The following is a 23,515-nucleotide window of genomic DNA, read 5'->3' as shown; positions in this document are numbered from 1 at the left end:
CCCGCCCCGCCGGGAGCCCCCGCAGAGGCGGCTGTGCTGAGGGGCTTCGCGCCGCTCCCCCTCCGCTCGCATGGCCGCGCCCCAAGGAGCTGGGAGAGGGTGTGGGAAGCTGGTGGGATCCCCTAAAAATGTCCCTCTTCGCCTCAGGGAAATGGGGTTCGGGCCAAGTTGATGCCTGCTGAGGGAATCTCTCGGCGTCGAGGAGGGGTTGGGGGGCGAGGCGGCTGGCGCGGGGCCGGGAGGGCAGCCAGGCTCCGTGCTGGGAAAACATTCGTGTCTGGAACAGGCTCCCCGGAGTGGGGAAGATGTTCTGCCCTCTTCCCTTGAGACGAAATTTCAAGCCTAGTCTGGGAAAGAAGGGACAGAGTGACCGACACAAAGAGCGCTGGCTGCCGCCCGGGTTCTTCCCATCCCGATGCTTCCTGGGCTCGCTCCTTCCAACCCTCAGCCTTGGAGTTGGGAATGCTCCAGGCAGGACCACAAGTGTCTTTTTCCTAAATTAGCCGTGACTTCATCTTGTAAGACATGAATGTAGCTGGTATGAGGCTCCCTAACGTGCGTCTCATCCCTACGGTATGAACTTGCTGTGAAAGATGGGATTTAAGATGTCCTGGGAATGTTTGGGCTGCAGGGAGGATGGCAGCCTCACCACTGGCTTATTAAATCAAGTTATAAATCAATTTCTGTGTTAGTGGTGAAAGTGTAAAGGCCAGGACTGCTCTGGGCTTTGTGCAGGTGAAACTCATTTCCAAGCTGGGCATAATTGATGGGATGGGATCTTCCTGGCTGCAATCCAAAGGATTAAGTGTAACTCATACTGCTGAAATTTTTGCTAGTTAGAAAGCAGTCTGGACACTTGGGTATGACATGAGCCTGGCAGAAATTCTGGGTGAGGTCCAGCATCCCCACTACAAATGCCAAAAGCAAGCCAATTTCAGCTACTTTGGGTATTTCTCTGCAAGCTGTAAATGTGTTTCAGGACTGTGTTGGAGACTGACCTTTCTAGAGAACCCAACAACAGCTGCAGCACAGGCTGTGGCAGTGTCAGGACACCCCACCGAAATTCCTGAGCCAGAAGGCAAAATGGCTCAACCCAAATGCAAATTTGTCTTTCCTGTGCTTCTCAAAAGTGGAGTGTTTTATCTTCCTGGTGCAAACAATGTTCATGTTATGGCACCCTCTGATCCACAGAGGGGAAGATGGGGAAGTGAAACACGTTACATTCTAAATATAGAAATTTAGCCTGATGCACTAACTGATATTCAGATTAGTTTTTGTCAGAGACTGATGTAGAGGAAAATTGACCAGAGAACTGCTGAGACTGTACCTGTTCTCTGAATCAATACCCAGAGCTTCATATTCAGCACCTTTTATTGGTATTACTGTAGTACCACTGCTCATTCCTTTCCTCTGAGTGGATCCAAGGGGGGAAATTCTTACACCCATTTGCATAATTTGGATAGAAGATGAATCTATGTACTTTTATTAGTTATTTAAATAAAAATTGTAACCATCAAACTCCTTTTAATAACTTGCTACAGACTGGATAAAGAGCTTTTTGATTTTCCAACTTAGGGCTGGTAAAGGTTGCCTGTGACTCAGGAACTCCATGATTCAAATTCTTCCTCACAAAACTTTGGATGTCTTTCAAAGCTCTGGCTTAGTTCCTGGCTTTACTAATTGGGCGAGAACTTCCTGAAATCAGGATGTCGGTCTGAACCTTTTTGTTTTGCTACCAATCTGAACAACTCCTATTTTGGCCATTGCAGCCAAAGCTTGGATTTAGGCCAACTTTTCAAATGGATTTTTTTCTCTTTTTTCTTTGTGCTATTGGACTGAAATTGTAGCAAAAACTAATCAAGGCTTTGATTAAGTAATTGTTTCTGGAGGAGGCTCTGGATGCGCAGCACACTCTGAAAGTGTATTAATGTACACGAGTAACACAAAGCCAGCGTGGTTTGTTGTTGGAAATGTGGTCAACCAGTGACAGAGTGTGAAAACAAGTCGGGATTCCTGAGCCCTGTCTTTAGGCACTGATGTGCTCTATGATGTTAAGCCAGTTACTGTAGCAGTACTTGACCACTTCTTTTGCATTTAAGCCATAGGTGTGAGTCATTAATGGGAGGTTATGAATGCATTAATTGCTTTGGATGCCTTAAAGCTGCTCTTCCTGTTGAAGAGAGAAGCACAAGCTCTTGCTTGGATGTGTTGTGGTGTTGGGTAACACCCTTAGGGATGCTTTGCAGCTCCTGTCTGGATCCAGTGTTTATTTGGGCAGTGAGATAAACCTCTGCTCTGCCCAAACTGGGTATGTCCAGAGTCTGTGACAGAGCAGCTCTGTTCAGAGCTGTTGCTGAACCATATCTCGCTGGAACAAGTGGTATTTGAAATGATGTAAAACAAAGCCCAGGACAAGAGTGAATGCCACTAATGCTACTCAAAATAATCAGTGTTTAATGTGGCCTTTAGAGAATAGAGATTGAGACATTAGTCTGCTCACCTTTTCAGACACAGCACACAGTCAAACTTACTCTTTTGCTTGTTCATTTGTAGAAACAGCTGTAGAGCTTGCGTTTTTCTTCTTCAGGGACAACAGCTGAGGGCTAACACATGCTGGTAGCATTCCTAAGAGCTCTAACAGATTAGCTGAGATGTGTCTTTGAGCAGTCAGCATCAAGGCATAATCAGATAAAAATCTGTATCTAAAACATCAAACTGGTAAAAGGTAATGTTGATCGGAACAAGAGCAAATATTGGCTGAACTTTGATTCTTGAAGAACAAAGATGTGTGTAGACATTAAATAGCAAGGGGATGAATAAAATGAAGGTTTTTCTCCATTATGGTTTAAAATCAAATTAAGGCATGTTAAGATCAAAGCTGTGTTCTGTCCTCCGCAATTGAAATGTAGGTTTGTCTTCTTGAAAAATTGGTGAAAAGATTGACTTGAGAATTTCTGAAAGAAATGAAGGAGTGGAATCTAATGTGAGTATTGCAGTGTCATAAAAATGGTTGGATGGTGTTCTCTCTGAAATCCTCTTGCTCAATGCTCTTGGACTGCAGGGCAGCTCTCTCTTGCAGCTGGGCAATGATGTGAACTTAATGGATCCAAGCTTCCAGCAGAAACTGGAAGGTGAGAAGGAGCTGCTCCGCCGGGCCATACAGAAGGAACTGAAGATTAAAGAGGGAGCAGAAAACCTGCGCAAAGCGACAACAGACAGAAAGAACCTTGTCCACATCGAGCACGTGCTGAAATCTTCCAACAGAAAACTGGAGCAGCTGCACTGGGAGCTTCAGGAGCTCAATGCAAGGATTTTGATACCAGACAAAGAGAGGAGTACGACAGGTAGTTCTTGGGTCATGATTGACTGGAACATTCTCTTAGAGTGCTTCAATCTCTAGAGATGTTGAATTGATATAGTCTTCTATTGAGGGCTCATCAGTATTGGGACCGTCTTGGTATTTATCTGATGAAATTATCTGTGGTATAAAAAGTTCAGAACGGTGCTGTAAAGGTGAAAGGGGGTATAGGGAGAACACCAGCTGAGAGTGGTGGGCATGGGCAATATTCAGGAATAGGTTGTAGGTGGAATTGAAAAGATTTGAATAGAATTTCTGGGCAGTTCAACATCCAAGTATTTTGTAGGATAATGAGTATAAAATTGGAAGAGTGCTTGTTATGACAGGTTCATTGATAAATTAAGAAATATTTACAGATATGAGCTTGAGTTTCATTTGAAAGTGTTTCCCAATCAGTTTTGTAGACAAGACCTTTTTGTACCTTATTTTATAGGCTAACTTTCCCTTGCAGAGTCACCCATCTGTAACCCGGTGAAATGAAACGAGGCAAGATGACTAATGGTATTGATTGTGTTGTGTGTGCAGATGGATCTGTGTCTCCAGATCCCTGTCTCTGGGAAAGAAACCCAGACCCCATGGCAAGGAAGGTTGAAGCTTTGAAAAAGCAGCTGCATGTTGAAATGAAAGTGAAACAAGGAGCTGAGAACATGATCCAAATGTATTCAGCATCCAAGGTAAGCAGGAATAAAGAGCCGTTTGGGAGCATGGATTACTGGATCAAAATTTGTATTTTAAGTCTATACACAAATCTCTCTGATAATTGATTTGGGAGAGAAATTAATTTGCAGAGATTGCTTGCCTGAATCCTATCTCTGTACTTTGAGTCTTAGCATAATGACAGCACATAAGGGTGGTGTAAGAGGTACATTAAGTCACTGATGAGGAAAGAAAGCTAAGAAAGCATTGGTGTTGTAACTGAGTTAGTTGATGTGATGTTTTGATATCAGTAAGCACAGCATGTGCTCTCTCTTTATGTGAGAAAAATTTTCAGAGGTTTAGTGGATTCGTATTCATCTCATTTTTTGAGTTTGGCATAATCGTATTTAAAAGTCAAAAGATAATTTAAAACATTTCAAATCCAAGCTTATTATGAAGCTTAATTCAATAAGACCAGCAGTGTAAGAGGGCTGTGATATTTTTATGTGTTCAAAACCTCTGCTCTGCTTACAGAACACTGTAAGTGCAGTTAACCAGGGAACAAGGAGTCTCAGTGACTGCAGGATTTGGTATTAACTGGGCACATCCTTGACCTGTCCTTTCCCTCTGCAAATGGAGATCGTGATCTCAGAGTCCTTGATCCTCAGTGGTGCCTCCTTTACATAACCACTTGTGTATTCCATGTCAGAATCAGTTATGACCCTTCGTGCAAGTACCACCTCACCCTCATATGCGAGCACACCATCGTCACCCATTTTTAGTGATCATGGTTCTCTCTCTGCATCTGATTCCTTTTGGCAGGAGAGGAAGCTGTTGGCTACAGCTCAGCAGATGCTTCAGGACAGCAAGACAAAGATTGAAATAATCCGCATGCACATTGTGAAAGTATCTCAGTCAGCAGGAGGGATGGAAGATACAGTGGATCCAGCAGGTAACATGCTTTAAGTAACTGATACAGCCCACAACAGAAGCAGACAGAGCTCTAAGATCCACAGTACTTGGCTGATTTTCACCCTTGCCATGTTTTACCTCCCGAATGGCCAGTGAGGATGGGGAGCACCATCAGTGCTTTGGAGCTGCGGATTGAGGAGCTGAGGCATCACCTGCGCATTGAAGCTGCTGTAGCGGAGGGAGCAAAAAATGTGCTGAAGATCCTGGGGGGGAGTCGGGTACAGGATCGCAAGTTTTTGGCTGAGGTAAGCAGACATTGCTCAGGCCTTCTTGAGAGGGTGGTTTCATGCCTCCACATTAGTGATTTAGCATGAACAAGCAGGGTTAATCAAGTTACTAATTTAGGAATTTCCTGTCTCTCTGTGGAGACAGACTGGAATCACTTCCCCTTCTAGGGATAGCATTCCTTGCTTTGGTGAAATTTCTCAGGAACATCAGAAGTGACACTGGTGGGAGTTCAAGCTCTATGGGAAAATATTTTATCTTTAATTTATCTGTATCCTGTATTAGCAAGATGTTGTCTTGTTGGGTTTTTCTTAAGCTTACTCCAGTTAATCATACCTGGTCTACATGGCTCTACATGGAAAATTTTTGCCTGCTTTCTGTTCTCCTTCACACTGGTAGGCTCAGGGTCGTTTGCAAGAGTCCTCTCAGAAGATTGATCTGCTGCGCTTCTCCCTGGAACGTCAGCTCAGTGAGCTTTCTCCTGATCACCCAAAAAGAGCACTCATCAAACAGGAACTGGTAAACACTTCCTCCCTGGGAGCCCGGCATGGCAGCATGCAACCCACTTCAGTCATCAAACCTACAGCCCTTACAGGTAAAGGGATCCTGCATCACATGTTGTGAGGAGGACAGAGAGAAAAATGAATTCTATTTTTTCTCGTTGTCATATGGACATTGGATTTTCTAGCAGCTGGACTTGTGTCTTCAAGGTCAGGCAGAGCTTTCTGAGCATACAGATTTGCAGTCTAATAATCTGGAGTCAATTTAAACTATTAACCAAGAAATCATGAATCTGAGAAATTCTGGGACCTCTTTGAGGTCAGGCTGACTGGAATCACTTTATCTTTTACATAATAATATTCCTTATTCTCCTAAAATTCCTCAGGAACACTGGAAGTGAGACTGATGGGGTGTCAGGATCTATTGGAAAATGTTCCAGGACGTTCCCGAATGACAAGTTCTTCTCCCATCTGTGGCAGCCCAAGTGATTTGAGGTCCCTTTCCCGGACACGAGTTGGTCTGGGCATCCATGGCCGTGGTGTTGCAGGAAAATACCGGAATGAAGAGCCAAGTAGTGAGTACAGGGTTCCCTGTGGACCTGCTGGTGGCATATCAGAGCAAGGGGCTTCTCACCGGCTCAGCCTGGTACAAGTGTTGTTATAAGAAACCCAATTTCTGCAAAACTAAGAGAGAGAATGAATTGCATTATGCCTGGTCCTCCTAGGACTCTCCTGGAAATTGGTTGGGATGTCCACCTTCAGCATGAGAAGTTAAACATTATAATCCATGTTTCCTCCTTTGTCCAGATGAGGTCCTTGCTGTGCTCAAAGTGGACAATAAAGTGGTTGGCCAAACAAACTGGGGACCAGTTAATAACCAGGCATGGGACCAGAGCTTTGCCATTGAGCTGGACCGGGTAAGTCTGCCTCAGATTCATGTGGTGTTTATTTTTCCATTTAACCTTACCTGATTTGCTTGTTTAGCTGTCATTCCACTTAGCTCAACCCCGTATTGCTGCTGTCCCCATGTCCTTTGATTTGCCAGTTAGCTTGGCCTTCCCCTGGAGGCAGAGCATCACTGCCAGAGATTCAGCTTGAAGAGCATCTGCTGTCCTTCTCTCCTTATCTGAGCAGTTTTATTTCATCTTATCAGTAAAGTGGCTCTTAGGGATTTCTAAATGGGGACTCCAAGAGGGTCTGTAGCTAAGAATATCTAAAACCATCAAAAGCAGGGAACAGAAGCACTAAAGAAGTATTTTATGCATACTCTTTAGTTTACTGATTTTATTTTATTTATTATTTTTTCACAAACACACATGCCATTTCTAGAGCATGGAGCAATATGTAATTACTCTGCCTTTGTTTTCTCCCTCACCATTCACCCATCCCACCAGTCTCGTGAGCTAGAAATTGCAATTTACTGGAGAGATTGGAGAGAACTCTGTGCAGTGAAGTTTTTACGTTTGGATGATTTTCTTGATAATGAACGTCATGGGATGTGCCTCTCGCTGGAGCCCCAAGGAATGCTTTTTGCAGAGGTATAAATGTAAGCTTTGTTTCTTTCTCAGAGAATTCTGTCTCTTTAGGGTGTCTGCCCTGAAAGCAGTTGTTCAACCCAGAGTACAAGGAATGGAAGGAGCAATAATCTAGAAGGGCAGAGTGATATCTGAAACCCTCTTGCATCAATAGCCTGTATAAGAATAAGGAACAACAGGATAGAATAGATGTGCACATCCATAGCCTGGAGTGACTCTTCAGCTGCTCCACTGTAACTCTGTGTGTGTGTGTGCTGTGAAATCCGTTCGTTTTTATTTGCTTTCATTATGAGTCATTGGTGGCACTTTAATTAAACATATGGCTTAATGGTCAGGATTGAATCACAGAGACTGTAGAATCAGAGATCCAAACTCCCTCTGGCTATGCTTATTTTATCATCTTTCTGAGCCTAGTAATAGTTTGAAGTACCATCAATGTAGAGATAATCTCGATAATCCATTAAAAGCCGCAGTATTTTCTCCTTTGTGTTCTGATGAAAGTTCCTGTAGTTATCATTCCAAAGTAAGATCTAAACCTCATGTACCAAAATTTGCCTTCTCTCCCTGCCTTCTTGTTTTTTGTGGTTGGTTTGTGGCATTTGGTTTTGGTTTTTTTTTGTTTTTACTTCTGTGCTGTGAACTACTGTGTTTGTTACCCTACAAATGGGCGTGTTCTTTATGCATGGCTTCACAAATTAGATAAAGTTTTTGGGAAATACAAATTGGTCTTAATTCTGGGGATTTTCTCAATTTCAGGTAACAGATAATTGCAGTCTCTAAACCCACAACTGAAGTAGCAGCTGATTAGAGGGTGAATCTGGAATAACCAAATTTGGAGTCTGGGATTGACTCGAAACTTACCAAACAGATAGAAATTGAGATTTGGATGAGAAAAAAGGCATGTGTGAAAATCTGGGTTTACAATTTAAATGGAGAATCCTGACAAATCTCTTTTGCTTCTCTGACAGGTGATGTTCTGTAATCCTGTCATTGAGAGGAAGCCAAAACTGCAGCGACAGAAGCGCATTTTCCGCAAACAGAAAGGTGAGGTGCTGGAGAAGTGACTGTCCAGGATGAGAGCAGAGGTTTGCACAAGCAGGTTCTGCTGTCCTACTCAATCTGAGAGATGTTATAACTCTTTCTAATTACTGTGTATGTGAAAGTTTGTTCAGTCACATGAAATGCAGGCAGTCTTGCTGCAGCTCCATCTGTAATGTAATATTGTTGTGGCGCTGCTACTCACAATTAACATTGCTAGGATGATTTAATTGCTAGTTATTTACAGACTACTTAGCTCTGGGACCTCCAGCATAAGAAGGATGTGGACTTCTTGCAGCAAGGAGGGCCACCAAGATGCTCAGAGGGCTGAAGCCCCTCTGCTCTGGACACAGGCTGAGAGAATTGGGGCTGCTCAGCTCAGGAAGGCTCTCAGGAGACCTTGGAGCCCCTCCCAGTGCCTTAAAGAGGCTCCAAAAAAGCTGGAGAGGGACTTTGGACAAGGGTCTGGAGTGACAGGACAAAGGAAGAATGGCTTCCCACTGACAGGGCAGGATTAGATGGGATATTGGGAAGAAATTGTTCCTTGTGAGGGTGGTGAGGCACAGGTTGCCCAGAGAAACTGTGCCTGTGCCATCCCTGGAAATGCCCAAGGCCAGGCTGGATGGGGCTTGGAACAACCTGGGATAGTGAAAGGTGTCCCTGCCATGGCATGGGGTTTGGATTATGTGGTCATTGAGGTCCCTTCCAACCCAAACCATCCCATGATTCTATGAGAAGATCCAGGACTCAAACTGTACTAATTTAACCAGGCATGCTGTTACTGATGAACAGATATTGGAAGGTTTTCTGGAAAACTCTGAATGACAGAACACTGTAGCATGAACAGGCTACTGACTATCAAGTCTCTAGAGCTGGCATCTCAGATTTATGAGATTTATGGAATGGAATAGCTTGCATACTTTCTTATTTCTCTGCAAATTCTTTCTTGTGAAGCTGAATAAGGTAAAACTTTACATACTGAGCTTTTGTAGCAGTGGGGATAAATGAGATTTTATATTTACACTCTTCAGGAAGTAGTAAAAATAACGAAAATATCCCAAATATTTACTCTTTTTAACACATTTTCAGAATGTGTTAGCAGGCTGCATAATTAAAATGTAGTGTTGAAAGAGAAGAAAACCTGACTTGAAGTAAAATCAATTTTTAATGTTCAATTCAGTTTCAACCAGAAGATTGTTATGATATTATATGGAGCTTAACTTAGCTGAAATAGCAGATCTGTTTCATCATCATCATTAATTTTATTCCCTGAAGAAAAGCCCATTCTCCCAAGGGTGAGCTGCCCTTTTGGGGTAACCCCCAGGTGTTTAGTAGAAAACTAGCGTTTAACAGTATGTGAGACTGTAATTTATGTGTTGTAATCTTACTGATATTTGACTCTGACCCCTCCAGGGAAGGAATTTCTCCGAGCTCCTCAAATGAACATGAATGTTGCAGCTTGGGGTCGCCTGATGATGAGTTTCCTCCCTCCCTGTAGTTCCATCAGCACGCTGAGTCCCCCACTTCATGATCCCAATCACACAGACTTTCCTCCAGTTTCCCCACAAAGTCATGGGGATTCCATGTCCAAATTGAGTAGGTAAGTGATGTCCTGAGTGTTGGAATGGGTGTAGGGTATATCTGAAAATTCTGTTGCACCTTACTGAGGTGGAGGAAGACACTGATGAGAAAAATTTATCTGTCTAAAAAAAAAGATGTATAGTTTCTGTGCTCTAAAGGAAAGAAAATTCCATTAATTAAATGGCTTCACCAGTACAGTAACTGAGCTATGCAAGGTCACCATGTGATTGCTGTGATAAAAAATGCACTCTGCTTTCCTGAGTAATGTAGCACTCAGAAGGGACATAGCTGAGATTTTGAATGCGCTATAGAAGAAAATTTCCCCCCAAAATATTTTTTTAAAATTGAATCAGTTATTCTCTAAAGAGATTATTCCCACTGATGCACAGGACCTAGGAACGAAAAAAAAATTACTCAGTTACTGTGTTGCTATTAAAATCAAGATTTCTTTAAATTCTTGACTTATTTGTACGTACCTGTGTTTCATTAATTTTATAGCATCAGAGAGCCAGTGTTGGAGTGTGAGTCTAACCAACTTTTAATTAATTTAGGAGAGAATATGTCTTGTTGGTACTTCACAGACTAACAGTGTGAGCCAGGGAGTCCTGTTGTGCGGTGATTTGGACTGAACTAACACAGCAGAGGTGATGCAAAGGTGTCTCTGTACAATGCTCTGCCCTAAGGCAAAATCTCCTTCAATTCTGTCTCACAACGCAGTGATTTCCCTGTGGCTAAGCTTGCACTTGCTGATGAAGCACCACCCAAGCCTCCACGGTTTTTTCTGATGGCCAACTCCAAGGAATCAGCTCCATCCCCTGCAGATTCTCCGGTAACCATCTGGGCTAATTGGGAATGTTGTTTTTGTTGCTTGGTGTTCTTTCAAACCCTGTTCTTCTAATTTATTACTGAAGAAATTTGCTATACTTTAGGCAGGTGCCTCATTAGCTGGCTGATCTCCAGGAATTCAGAATCCAGGGAACCATTTTGGCATGGAGTCTTCAAAAAGAGTTGCACAGGTTTTTTCCCCCCTCTTTTAAAAAAATGATAACTTGCTTTTCTTGGAGAAGCAAAATGGGAGGTAGGTCAGCATTGGGAGTTCAGGGCAAGTACAGAACAGACTGCACAGAGAAAGCAGGGAAGGAGGGTCAGCAGGCTTTCAGAAGCAAATGAGGTTCTTTGTCATTAAAGAAACTGGGCAAAACCAAGAGCAGCTCTACTTTTCTGACAGGAATGAGCAGGAAATTTCTTTGAGCAGTAAAATGACCTGTTCTGCCACCTGTTTGTACCCTTTCTCATTTGGCTTTTGTGATAGAGGAAACTGCATTCTTTGATCATTATGACTCTTGACATCTAGGAAGTAAATGTTCTATCCTAGACTTTTAGAAGTGTTTATTTTAAAAGATTTGACCCTATAAAAATTATTGTACATGGGGATAGTTTTGTGTGCTCATAGATAATCTGTTTTTATGCTACTTACATCCAAGCAGAGGCAATGACCATCTGCAAGAACATATCTGTGGTCATGCTGGATCCAGGAGAAAAGTTGCATATGGGTGTTCAAGTTAGTCTTGTTGATTTCAGAGAATGACCCACTGTGGTTTTATTTCTCTTCCTAGTGCCTGAAGAGGCTACATGTTGAGGAGAAGACTTGCAGCTCTCCTGTTACAGGATTTCCAATCCCAGCGTCTCCAAGGTAACGGTGGATAGCATGGGCTGTCTCAGGTCACAGATTAAAGAGTCACTGGGCTCAAATTTTTGAGCATGAAGTCTAAAATTCTGCTCAATATGTGCTTTGGTTTCTCAGCAACAAATTCTTAATGCTGAGTGTGGACAATACAGTGAAAAATCTGCTCTGAGCTTCACTTGTCTAAATGTCTGCTGTGTCTTATCTGTTCATTAAGCCAAATACTGAGTCTGTTGGTACACTGTGCACTGCAGTGTAAGAGGTGATTAGTACAAGGTAAAGTCATTTAGCTGTCTTCAAGGGCTTCCTTGTGTTTGAAGTGCTGTGGTGTAGTATATTTAGATGTGTCTGTGTGCTAAGTAATACATTCCAGAACTACTTTTGGCATCCCTCACACTCATCTATTTCTATTGATTTGCAGTACATTGTTTCTTATTATGATGGGAGGCATAAAACAGGAAGTTGATTATAGTCTGTGGCACTTATACAGACACATTTTGTTTAAAACAGGGATACACAGCAGTAAATATACCCAGGCAAGTAAAAAACCAATTTACTATTGTTGAAAAAAGACAATTTCCTTACATCAGGGTTACCTTCTTCTTTCTTAAGTGCCAGAACAGCAGCACAAGCTTTAGTTGTCAGGATTAGGTGAGTGGTGGTTGGCACAGTTGTTTGCTTTCCTTTTTGCTATACAGAGCTTCTTTCCTTGACACAAACACACACTCTGATATCTGCTCATGCATCTCTTGGGTACTGTCTCTCCTCTGTTTTTCTGCAGGAAAAGGACAGTTCAGCTGGAGGATTTTCACTGCATTGCTATGTTGGGCCGTGGCCACTTTGGGAAGGTAGTAGAGAAGTCCACTGTGGAGGAGGGCAGTGGTTGTGACAATGGGGCTCTGCCTGGAGGTCTGAATAGAAACATTGCAGGACAGGAGAGATCAGTTGCAGTGCAGATATGGAACAACAAACCCAGCCCAGCCATATAAGCAGCTGGTAACTGTTGTTAACAGTCAAAATTCTTGAAGACTTGTGACTTCAAAGCCTGGAGAAGGCTGTCCTGAGAATGCTAAATCAAGGCACACCATTACCATTTCTTTTATGAGGATCACTTCATTCCCAAAATTTTGCATAGCTCCCTCTGTGAGATCTCTGAGGTGCTCCTAAAGCACTGGGCCAGCTGTGATTGTGCTGGCTGGGAGAAGGACATAACTTACACTGACATCCTTCTGGACTGCTGTAAAACAGAAGTGCTGTGTTTTTTGAGTTCCTTGAGTTTGGTTTTGAGGATGACTGTTTAGAGTGGATGGAAGTAGTTGGCATCAATTTGAGTTAAAGTTAGCTTTTCTGTTTTCTTTCAGGTACTGCTGGCCCAATACAAGGCAACTGGGAAGCTGTATGCCATCAAAGCCTTGAAGAAAAAAGACATTATTAGGAGAGATGAAATTGATAGGTGAGCTTTGTTTAGAGATGGTACTATTGCCAGAGGCTACATTACCACAACTGTAATCAAATGTTAGAGGTATGGTATTGGCTGTGGTACTCTTAAGGTTAAATGTGACCTTAAGACTTGGATAACTAAAACCAGAAATAAGGAAACTTAGAATGGTGTCTAACTTTTGTAAGAATGACACCTGAAGAATACTCTAAAACTCAAGATTTGGAAGTATATAAGATAAATATATTACCCCTCACTTTTTATTTCTCTAACTTCAGATGTAAAGATTTTCTTCTTCATCCTCTTTCTCAAAACAGGCTTTTCTGCTGAGTCTGTTTAGCACTGACGTTTTCATTCTTTGAATCCTGGCAGCTTGAACTGTGAGAAGCGAATATTTGAGGTGGTCAATTCTTCTGATCATCCATTCCTTGTGAACATGTTTGCCTGTTTCCAGACCCCTCACCATGCCTGTTTTGTGATGGAATACACTCCAGGTGGGGATCTGATGATGCGCATACACGAAGATGTCTTTCCAGAGCATATGGCACAGTGAGTTAGAATTACTCTTGTCTCCAGGCACTATAAATTTTTAACTTGAATCTCATATATTGCCTGATAACTATTTCTGTCTTTTAGGTTTTATACAGCCTGTGTAGTCTTGGGGCTCCAGTTCTTGCATGAGAAGAAAATTGTTTATAGGTAATGCAGCAGAGACTCAAGACAGTTCAGCAACTTGAAGGTTGATTTTACCTGTGGCTGTGTCTGGAGCTCACTTTCTTGCTGGGGTTTCTAATCTTTCTGCCTGTCTTTATTTTCCCTGTCACTATCAGCATGTTCATCGTGCTCACAGTAGAGAAAGTCACCTAGAAGCTATTCATCTGGCATGTTGCAGGTGATTAATCCTCTGTGACATGTCAATACATTCTGGGGGGCACCTGTAAGTCACTGCTTTATTTTCACTGGAAAAAGTAATTTGTCATGTTGTTGTGGGAGCTCTTTTCCAGATGAATAATCCCCACCCAGCTCCATGCTGCTTTTTGAGCCTTTCGTTTAGGGAAAAATATCAATCAGTTAAGGGGAATCTTCCAAATAATGCATGATTAAATCAAATGTAGACTTTACTCAATCTAGATTTTATTCTCTTTATTAACACCTACCTTCTGCTTCTTGCAAAAAAGCTGTGTTGGGTGGCAATCCTCAGTCTTCATCCACTGTTTTCTTTCATCTCCTTTGCTTGCAGGGACCTGAAATTGGATAATCTCCTTTTAGATGCTGAAGGATTTGTGAAGATAGCAGATTTTGGATTGTGTAAGGAAGGTAACTGGAGAAGCTTAAATTGAGCCATCAGGATCAGTTTAGGATCTGGGCTTTAGTAGGTGTTTGTTTGTAACTTGTATTAATCCCCATTTAAAAAATTAACATCAAAAAAGCCAAACAACAAAAAACTCCTCACCTGTCTGGCCATGATGAATTTGGGAAGAATACCTTGTTGTGTAATCTTCAGGAAACTTATGAAAGCATTTAAAATGTGCTTGTTTGCTCAAAGGAGCCAGAATATAGGATCATATAAAACATGTAGATGAGTAAATGAGCAATGGAACATGCAGGAAGTTTCCTTGGGTTTGCTCTTTATTTAAACATTGTTTGTATATTTGTTATTTGGAGTCGTTGGGGGCCTCAGGTTTCACAACTCTCACTGGCAATTCCCCATGCCCATGTAACAACATCAGGTGACAAACTACAGCTTTCAGGAGGTGAGGCTGCATCAGATCCATTCAGTAACTTGTGCTGGATTTTACCAGTGTCCTTTTCCTACAGGAATAGGTTTTGGAGACCGGACAAACACCTTCTGTGGCACCCCTGAGTTCCTGGCCCCAGAAGTGCTGACAGACATCTCGTACACGCGGGCAGTGGACTGGTGGGGCCTGGGTGTGCTCATTTATGAGATGCTTGTTGGTGAGGTAAGGCCAGCTTTCCTCAGGGGATCTCACTAACCAGGCTTGGGGACCTGACCACCCCAGGTAAAACATTGCTAAATGTAGCCAACTATTTATTAGTACTTCAGTTACATTTTTCTCATTCACAGTGCTTGCCAAACAGTAATTAATTAATCCATACAACTCCCTGCTAGTCTCATGCTTATTTAATAGCGAGGAATGGGTGCTATGTAGATTGAATAATAGAATGTCCCAATTGCAGTCACCTTTCCCTGGAGATGATGAGGAGGAAGTCTTTGACAGCATTGTCAATGATGAAGTTCGGTATCCACGATTCCTTTCAACTGAAGCACTTTCCATAATCCGTAAGGTAAAGGGCTGCTGGGTCTCTGGGAGCCTGAGGAATTTGCATTTACTGTGTACGTGGATCCAGAGGGACTTGATTAGGATTGTACAGCATTTGTGTGTGTAATCTGGAGCTGCCTACATAGGCTAAGGAAATATTTAAAATTTGGATGTATTTTCCCTCCCTTCTCTTTACGTAAATGCAGTTCTTCTGTGTAAGGATGACTAAGCAGGCTGCTTACTGTTCCTGCTAAGTCTGGCGCAGAGAAGTGTTGATTCAAGGACAAGAATGTCAGAGCCATTCAGTGGAGATGACTGGATTCAGTTTTTGAATGTGACCCCATAGTCACAGGTGCACAATTAAGCTGAGATGCTTCATGCAGTTTATGGCAGGTATCTTATTGCTGTTGGCAAATTGTTTACAAGAAACTAGGTCTGAGTTATTCCTGGCAGATGATGACCTTGGTGCAAAGTGAGAATGAGGAAACACTGAGGGATCAGTCCACCTCCTTTCTTTTGTTTTTCTCTCTGGAACATTATTTCTGTCCATTCTGGTTCCCATTGTTTAATTTTGAACTGATATCTCTGCAGCTGCTTCGGAAATGTCCAGAGCGTAGACTCGGAGCAGGGGAAAAAGATGCAGAAGAGATTAAAATTCAGCCCTTTTTTAAGGTAGGAACTTGGTTTAAACCTCTCCTTTGTTTCTTGTGTTTGAGCAGAGAGTGATTTGCTCTCTGTTGGTATCGAGGCTTATTTCCCTTTGTTATCAGGGAGATCTTAGTGATAGTTTCTGTTGCACCTTATTGGTCCATTCAGGAATATGTGTTTCAAGTCTGGCTTGAAATGACATCTCCCAAGTCTGTTTTCTGGGATCTTTATGCTTCCAGAGTCAGTTTATTTCTGATCGTGCTGCTTCTATGTACAAATATACTTAACTTTAGAGACATGAACAAATATTCCTTTTAAAATTAAACTGTAGCATCAAAGAGGTTATCTAGTGATGACAGTGATTGTCAGTCAGTATATTTGATCACCTGCATTTGCAGGATACACGACTCTTAAGAGAAATAGAGGTTAAATTGCTTTGTATCAGGGGTATGTGTTTGTTCCAGGCAAAGGTGTTGCCACCCCTCCTCATTATTACTCATCTGTACAAAAGTTTTTCGCCTTATAACCCTTGTCTGGCTTTGCACTGGAGCAAGAAAAGAACTTGGATGTCACCAGACATTGTTGGGATCCACAGATCCACCTGGCCACGGCTGAGCTGTAATTTTGTCCCTCTTAAATAGAGTTGTAGCTGTGAAATACACTACATGGCATCTCTGCCTTCCTTTTCTTACAGGGAATTGATTGGAATGCCTTGTTTGCCAGGAGGCTGAAGCCCCCCTTTGTGCCCACACTAAGAGATCCAACCGACATCAGCAACTTTGATGAAGAGTTCACTTCCCAAAAGCCAATCCTTACTCCTCCTGAGGAGGTTTCTGTCCTAACCCGGAAGGAGCAGACTGTCTTCAAGGACTTTGACTTTGTTTCCAGACATCTTTTAGATGTGTGATTCCTGGGCTACAAAAACATGAAGAGATTGTTACCACCTTGAGAGAGCATAGAGAAGACATTGCAGGGCCAGTGGAAAAGCCAACAGGATTCGTAGTACAGGTAGTGCTGATGGCCCCAGGATGAGGTGCCCTGCAAGCTGAATTAACCTGCTGTGGGTTTTCCAGCCTCATGTGTAGGAAGGATCCTGGATGTCAATTACCTTTAAGGAATAATTAACATTTGATGGGGTATATCTTCTGTCATTGAACGTAGATGAAATTTGGAATTTAAGCTGGACTTGAAATCAAATCATCTCTGCAACCCAGGTTGCTCTTTGCAAAAAGCCTAAGTAAGTAGTGTGATTTTTAAAGTTGTAGCATAGCAGGGGAGTGGCCACTTCTCACTGATTTTCTAGAGATGCAGCATTCCCTCCTGGTAATGATTGTATGCCATTTCCCACTCATAAAAATGTGTATGCCAGACAAGGAATGGATTTTAACACTACCAAGACAATGATGTTTGATAATGATCCAAGTGATTTATTGGAAGGAAGATGAATCTTTCTATTTAAGGATGCCAACTCTTAGCTATTGTTTATAATGATATCAAACTCCACAGCTTTGCACATGTTTTTTTTCTTTTTTGAAAATAAAGATACCTTTCTATATAATAAATATTCAGCTTTTCATCTCCTTTATGTCAGCTGAATGTTTCAGATCAGGGCTGACCAAAATGCTCAACAGGCAGGACTTTTGTTTTCTCCATAAATGCCGGTAGTAATATTTTCTTTCTTTCTTCCTTCTCACTCAGGTTTTCTGTACATGTTGCATGGTGTCATCAACTGAGAGATACCAATGACTGCAGTCAGTTTATGTCTCCACAGATTTTGTCAGTGTGTACATCCTGTATAATTTTTGGGGACAGCTAAGTAATGACAGTCAGTACTGGAAAATCAATGAGTTAAAGGTGATTTCATTGCCTCGTAATCTATCTTGTAATTATACTTGATAAGATACATTTTCTTGTCTTAAATTCGTAATGTTAGCTCATTGGGCAAAAAGGGAAGGGTTTTTAGAGATAAGGCATCTGATGCAAACAAGGACACAATCGTTGCTCTTTCAGTTTTTCACCAGATGGAGACAGGAGTGAGACTAAGGCAACTGTGCTGTAGCTGGAGACAAGGATCTAGGAAATTGTTAAGCCAAGGCAGGTCCCAGTGATTCAGGATTCAGTGAGGTAAGAGCTCTGTTTGTGCAAACCAGGGATATTTCACACTCAGCCTAGATTTCCTATTTTCAGAGCCAACTATAGCTGCTTCTGAAAATTCCCACGTACAAAGATCCTTTCAACCTCCCGCTCACCCTGGCAGTGCACTGGCCTGTTTAGAGCAGGATACACATTCTCCTCACTCTTGTTGGAGTGGCAGTTGCTGTTGGCCTCTGTGGTGTATTCTGTGGCTTTAGTTCAAGGCCACTGTGCAGTGGGAGGTAGCACAGTGGATTGTTAGCACAGGTGAAGCCTAGAACTTGGGTTCATAGAAAAAGTCATAGACAATTTCAAAATGCATATTTCATCTTTTATTTTATAATTTATGGTTGAGTAAAAAAAAAGGTAAATTAACACCCAGGTGTATTTTAAAGAAATACCAGATAGAGCAAAACTCCTTTGAGCTGTTGTACCTGCTGATAAACTTTCACTTGACTGATACCTGAAGAACCAGGAATTGCAGTGTGACATATGATCCACACTTCAGCAGGTACCACAGCAACACAAGCAACCTGCAGAATACTTCTGAATGGTGTACGCTTCTTTACAAAAACAATCCTTAGCATTCTGATATCCCTCTGATAAAGCTTCTACCCTGAACAAAGCAGACTCTGCAGAGATTACAAACTCTGGAGCTGGTCAAAAAAGAGATCTTTTGCTGCATTTAAATTGCTTTTGGACTGTCGTGCTGTGTTAGTAACTACACTATTTTTTCATGAGTGTTCATCAACTTTAAACCCTGAGTGCTTCTGAGTTGGTGTTAATTCCTGAGCCAAGACAATTAAGGCACAAGACACTTTTAGCTAACATTTTGTTGTGGTGGTTTTTCTTGTTTTGTTTGTTTTTGTTTTAACAGAAAAGGGTCAAGACTAAATTTCACACCACAGCCTTTTTTGTTTTAAAGCTAAGATCAGTCATCCCAAACTTCCTTTTCATTCCCCATGGAAATCTGAAGTATGACCTTTTATTTCAATGGAAAACAGAACCTCTTGCTGTTGTCCTGAAAGCTGTCACCATTTCTCATCTCAGGACCTAGCAGCTTTTCTCTTCCATTGAAATTATATTATTTTATTAAAATGTCACTAGTGAGTTGAGGTAGTAGTAGTTTTACCAACAGTGTTACTTTAGTTAGGCATGAGGTACCCACCTCTGCTCCTGCTTCTCTCCCTACAGCAAAAGCCTGAGCACAATGTTATCTGCAGAAATAACTCAGTAGCCAAGGATTACTTTTCTGTCCAAAGGAAAGTGATGGTATCATTCTTCACTGACTTGATTCAAAACAGTGAATTGTTAGCAGCATCATCAACTTAAAAAGCTGTGAGGAAGCTGCTCAGGGCATCACAAAATACAGATTAATTATCTCATAAGATTATTTGGATGTCTTACAGCTCTTTCTTATGCACATTAACAGTATTAAGCCTAAAGTCTTCATGGAAAGCATTAAGTTGAGGCATGTGGACAAAATAAAATTTGCTTTTGGCTCTCTAAATATTTACTCAAATATTTCCCTTACATGCCTGATGCTACTGCCAAAAGGCACTGCAGTTCTCACAGTCAGAACTTGGCTGAAAAAAGGCCACAGGAATTACACTGATCCTGGCTGGTTTTATCTGTAATTGCTGCTGTTCCCTAGCAGCAAAAGGCAAGGGAGACCTTGGAGAAGAGAACATGAATAGTCACTAATCTTGCATTTCTTCTGGAGAGACGTGGATGCACTTAACAAAAGGAAATAAATTTAGAGAGATACCTTGCTAAGTCTGGAAATCAGCTCTGCTGGCTTTGGCCTTCTCAGAGCTGTATTCTTTGCCTTTAACAGTGTTGTTTATATATAAAAAAATAACCCTGACTATCCTTGAAATGTAATTTGCAGATGAACAGGTTGTGGAGCAGGTTGCATAGTCCACGATGTGTTGAAGTTCAGTGCAAGGAAACAGCAGCCATTGCATTAGCAAAGTTTTACCCAGCAGCCTGCCAGGGGTGTTGGCACACTGGGACTAGACAGGCTCACTGCTCTTGTGAAAATAGATGTTCTCCCATGCAGTGAGGTGGCGTGAACAGAAGAATCTCCAGAGATTGAGGATTATCCCTTGGTCAAAGGGGTTCTCCAGCTGGGAGTGCCGCAGGTAGGAGATGCGGTGGTGGGACATGAACTCCCAGGTCGTGGTGTTGCATGAGATCAGGTACAGGTGGGAAACAAGCAGCAGCAGGACCACAATGGTGAATATGAGTATCAGGAGGAAGGACACGAGGAGGAAAATGTTGTGCTGAAGCCACTCCCGGGATTGTTCAAAGTAGAGGCCTGACCTTTCAATTCAAACAGAAATAAATCTGTAGTTAAAGAAGCAGAACTAGTTTCATAAAGTAAGCAAACCTGATGGCACATTTAAGTTTGATTCATAACTAATGAGCTGCTAATCATCCTTGACTACAGAGAGTTAATATACTATGAAGTCCTGAGAGACTGCACCACAGGGATTGGAAGCTAAATTTAGAAGATTCTGTTTCCCTGACAGCTGTGAGACACAATCACCCTGGGTTAACTCCTCTCCTGAACAGCTGGAACCCTGTTGGAGTTTCCAGCACTTGAATGTGTAAACAAAGATTGTGTTACAGGGACCGAAGCAAAATGAACAATGAAACCTAAATTACCAGAGACTGCTCAAGATTAGGGAGCTCCAGGATGCAAAAGAGGGTGAAGATCCAGAGCCAGTCTATGTTCTATGCCAGCTCAAGGAGCACTACAACTTCCAGCAATCTCAGAGGTCCAAAAGCCATCTCCCAGCCTTACCAAGCAACATGGCCTCCCCACAGCAGAACCACAAGCTGCACACTCAGGTAAACTATGAACAGGGGGTGATTCCTTTCTCCTACACAGTTCTCAAGCCAGGGACAGTGATGGTCGTAGCGCCGCACACAGTGCTGGCACTGCTGGCAGTGCTTGGCTCGCATGGGTTGCTGCAAAACACAACCAGGAAAAGAAAAAAACTCACTGGCTATAGTTCATGGCTGTCCCACTCCCATTTGGTAGAAGAGAACATCATGCAAATCTGTCTTTCCCCACAATATTGTCCCTAAAACACTTGCTTGTGAGACAAGAGCACATCAACATTGCTAAGACGAATCACAGGGATTGTGATTCTCCTGGTCATTGCTAAGACAAATCAAAGGGATTGTGATTCTCCTGGTCAAGACCCAAATGGGTGGCATTCCAATTAAGTGATTCTCCCACACTCCTCCTATCTACACATTTTCTTTATTATCCACCTATTACAGGAAGTCCAGTGTGCCAAGGAGGGAGACAAAGGCAATCAGTGTAGTCAGGAAAGCATGAGCCAGAGTATTGAGGTGAAATACTAGAACCACTACTATCAAATAGAGTGGGCAGGGATGTGATACTTTTTGGGGATGTACAGAGAAGTGCCTCCATGTGAGTACAAGACACTTGCACAGAAAACAGCTCAATTAGCAGGCACAGAGAAGGTGAAAGACCTGGCTGAGAGAAGTAGTGCTTTCTAGGATTTGTCCCCTGCAGTGTATAAATGCTTTGCCAGCTTTTCTTCTTGCAATAAGCTCATTCCTCCTGGTTGATACTCTTCGGGCATTTATGGGAGCTGGGGTAGTGCTTAATTTCATTAAACTGATAAGGATCATTCTGAAAATGAGCCTTTTTAGGCTTAGGCAAACTGTTTTAAGAGCTAATTTTATTGCTGTAATTTCTCCTTCATGCTGTCTTTTACCATTTAGGCTAATGTTTTGTTGTTTTAAGGCCCTGAACAAGTTCACAACAATGAGCAGTTCCCACAAGTTACACTCAGCTGCCTTTCTGACTATCAAGGTATTTTCAAAACAACTTTTTTGACAGTACTGTAAGGTCTGGCTGGCATGGCAGTAAGAATGTGGAATACAATTTTCTCATGGCAGAAAAAAATTATTGTTTCTATAAGCCAGCAGGGACTTGTTTCAGCCTTGGAAAACTCCATCACTACTACTTGTGTAGTTACACATTCTGCCCAGCCTCCTCTGAGCAGCAATTAAAGACCACCAACAGCAGCTGAAGAACAATATCAGCTTTCAAATCACTCATCCCTTCCTCTTCCAGCATGTTCTGGATGCCCACCTTCACCAGGCAGTAACCACAGCGCCGCAGCTTAATGTCACCTGGAAGCTGGAGGATCACCACACCTTGTCCTTTATCTTCACCTTCCTACAAAAAAAAGAGAAAGGAAGGGATGTAGGAGTGTTCTTGGGCTCCTGTCTGACTGAGCTGTCATGCTGCATATTTTTACTTAACAGTTACACAGTGTTTGTTATCTCTATCATTAGGACAAAATAATTCATTAGAATACCTACAGCATCTGCAGACAGTTAGGGTACAGTGAGAGAGAACATGTTACTGTAACCCTCCAAAGAATGTTTGTAGAGAGGCAGAAATAACTGTGGACAAGATACAGTCTGGGACAAAAACAAGGTTAGACTTCACTTCTAAACACAACAGTGTCTTTTTGGTATGAGCAGTGCTAATTAGTCATTCACAGCCAACACTGACGTTAATGATGGATGACTAAGATTGATAATGCTTTTGTCCTACAGTCTATAAGGCAGTGAACCTTGAGCAGACTAGCAGTTACTGAAACTTTGCATCGCCATTTATTTCACTGCAACTTGTTTGTGGATGTGTCCTCTGAGAGGGCAACAAATCCATAAAGAGTTCAATAAACAGAACTGCAGAGAGCACTGTCTGCCAAGCCTGCCCTTCAATTTGGGGCTTTTTTTGCACTTGTACCACTTAGCAGTGGTTATTGTAAAATAGGTCATATATACATTCCACAGAGCACTGCAGCCTCTGCTCTAGGAGAGGACTTGAGTTCAGATGGCACAGTTACGTACAAGGGAAGTGTGGCGTGAAAGGCACATTAAAAGCCTGTAAACCCTATTGCTGTTACCAAATACCAGTGTGAGACTGTCTGTCCTCATCTCTAATGGTCTGTGCATGTGTCCTTCATGCCAGCACAACAGAAACTCTTTCACATTGTTCTTATCTACCAGAGTGGAAAAAGTAGAAAAGCCTATAGACTTTACAGCTACTCCACTTTGTTCTATTCATGAAGGGATCTACCTTCACTTCCTCTTCAGGCTTAACAAAACCCGGATCCATGAGAGACACCTTGAAGTACAGCAGGATCGAGCATAAAACCAGCAAAACGAAGATCAGCGGCTGAAGCAGCTCCCCGCGCTCCTCTTGCTTTTGCAGATCTGAAAGGTACCCATAAAAGACAGAGAGCAGCAGCTCCTTGTGAAGCGTCCTGGATTTTCTCTCTAGCCTCAACAAAGGGGTCCCGAATCTAAGAAGAGGAAATGGGGAGAGACCAGCCGGAGAGGCTGAGAAGGGGCTCCCAGATCCCCCCGCTCTCGAGGCACCCCCCGGCCGCGGTCGGGCACTGATCGCCCGTGTCCCACGGGGGCT

The 23,515-nt window shown here is 42.4% G+C and overlaps 2 protein-coding genes across 2 annotated transcripts; one reads left to right on the top strand and one right to left on the bottom strand.

The window, feature by feature from the left end:
* The first annotated feature begins 3,100 nt into the window (after nt 1–3,100).
* On the top strand, nt 3,101–17,477 carry PKN3 (protein kinase N3). Its single transcript, XM_014307151.2, has 21 exons — nt 3,101–3,344; nt 3,884–4,032; nt 4,817–4,946; nt 5,060–5,211; nt 5,591–5,786; nt 6,078–6,266; nt 6,499–6,608; nt 7,086–7,229; nt 8,195–8,270; nt 9,678–9,864; nt 10,563–10,674; nt 11,462–11,538; nt 12,311–12,377; nt 12,891–12,982; nt 13,340–13,516; nt 13,604–13,666; nt 14,208–14,284; nt 14,786–14,928; nt 15,167–15,274; nt 15,841–15,921; nt 16,592–17,477. The coding sequence occupies exons 1-21, from the start codon at nt 3,101–3,103 to the stop codon at nt 16,802–16,804; spliced, it is 2,787 nt and encodes a 928-aa protein (XP_014162626.1). The 3' UTR covers nt 16,805–17,477.
* An 862-nt stretch (nt 17,478–18,339) lies between these two features.
* On the bottom strand, nt 18,340–23,347 carry ZDHHC12 (zinc finger DHHC-type containing 12; the record flags this gene model as incomplete). Its single annotated transcript, XM_005421309.2, has 4 exons — nt 18,340–20,355; nt 20,840–21,006; nt 22,169–22,255; nt 23,168–23,347. Coding segments are annotated over 4 exons (744 nt in total), but the record flags the coding sequence as incomplete, so codon positions are not given.
* Nucleotides 23,348–23,515: the final 168 nt, after the last annotated feature.

The sequence above is a fragment of the Geospiza fortis genome, unplaced genomic scaffold (genome assembly GCF_000277835.1).
Source record: "Geospiza fortis unplaced genomic scaffold, GeoFor_1.0 scaffold27, whole genome shotgun sequence".
Classification (NCBI taxonomy): domain Eukaryota; kingdom Metazoa; phylum Chordata; class Aves; order Passeriformes; family Thraupidae; genus Geospiza; species Geospiza fortis.
Note: the sequence above shows the minus strand (reverse complement) of the source record. Positions and strands in the feature narration are given on the sequence as shown.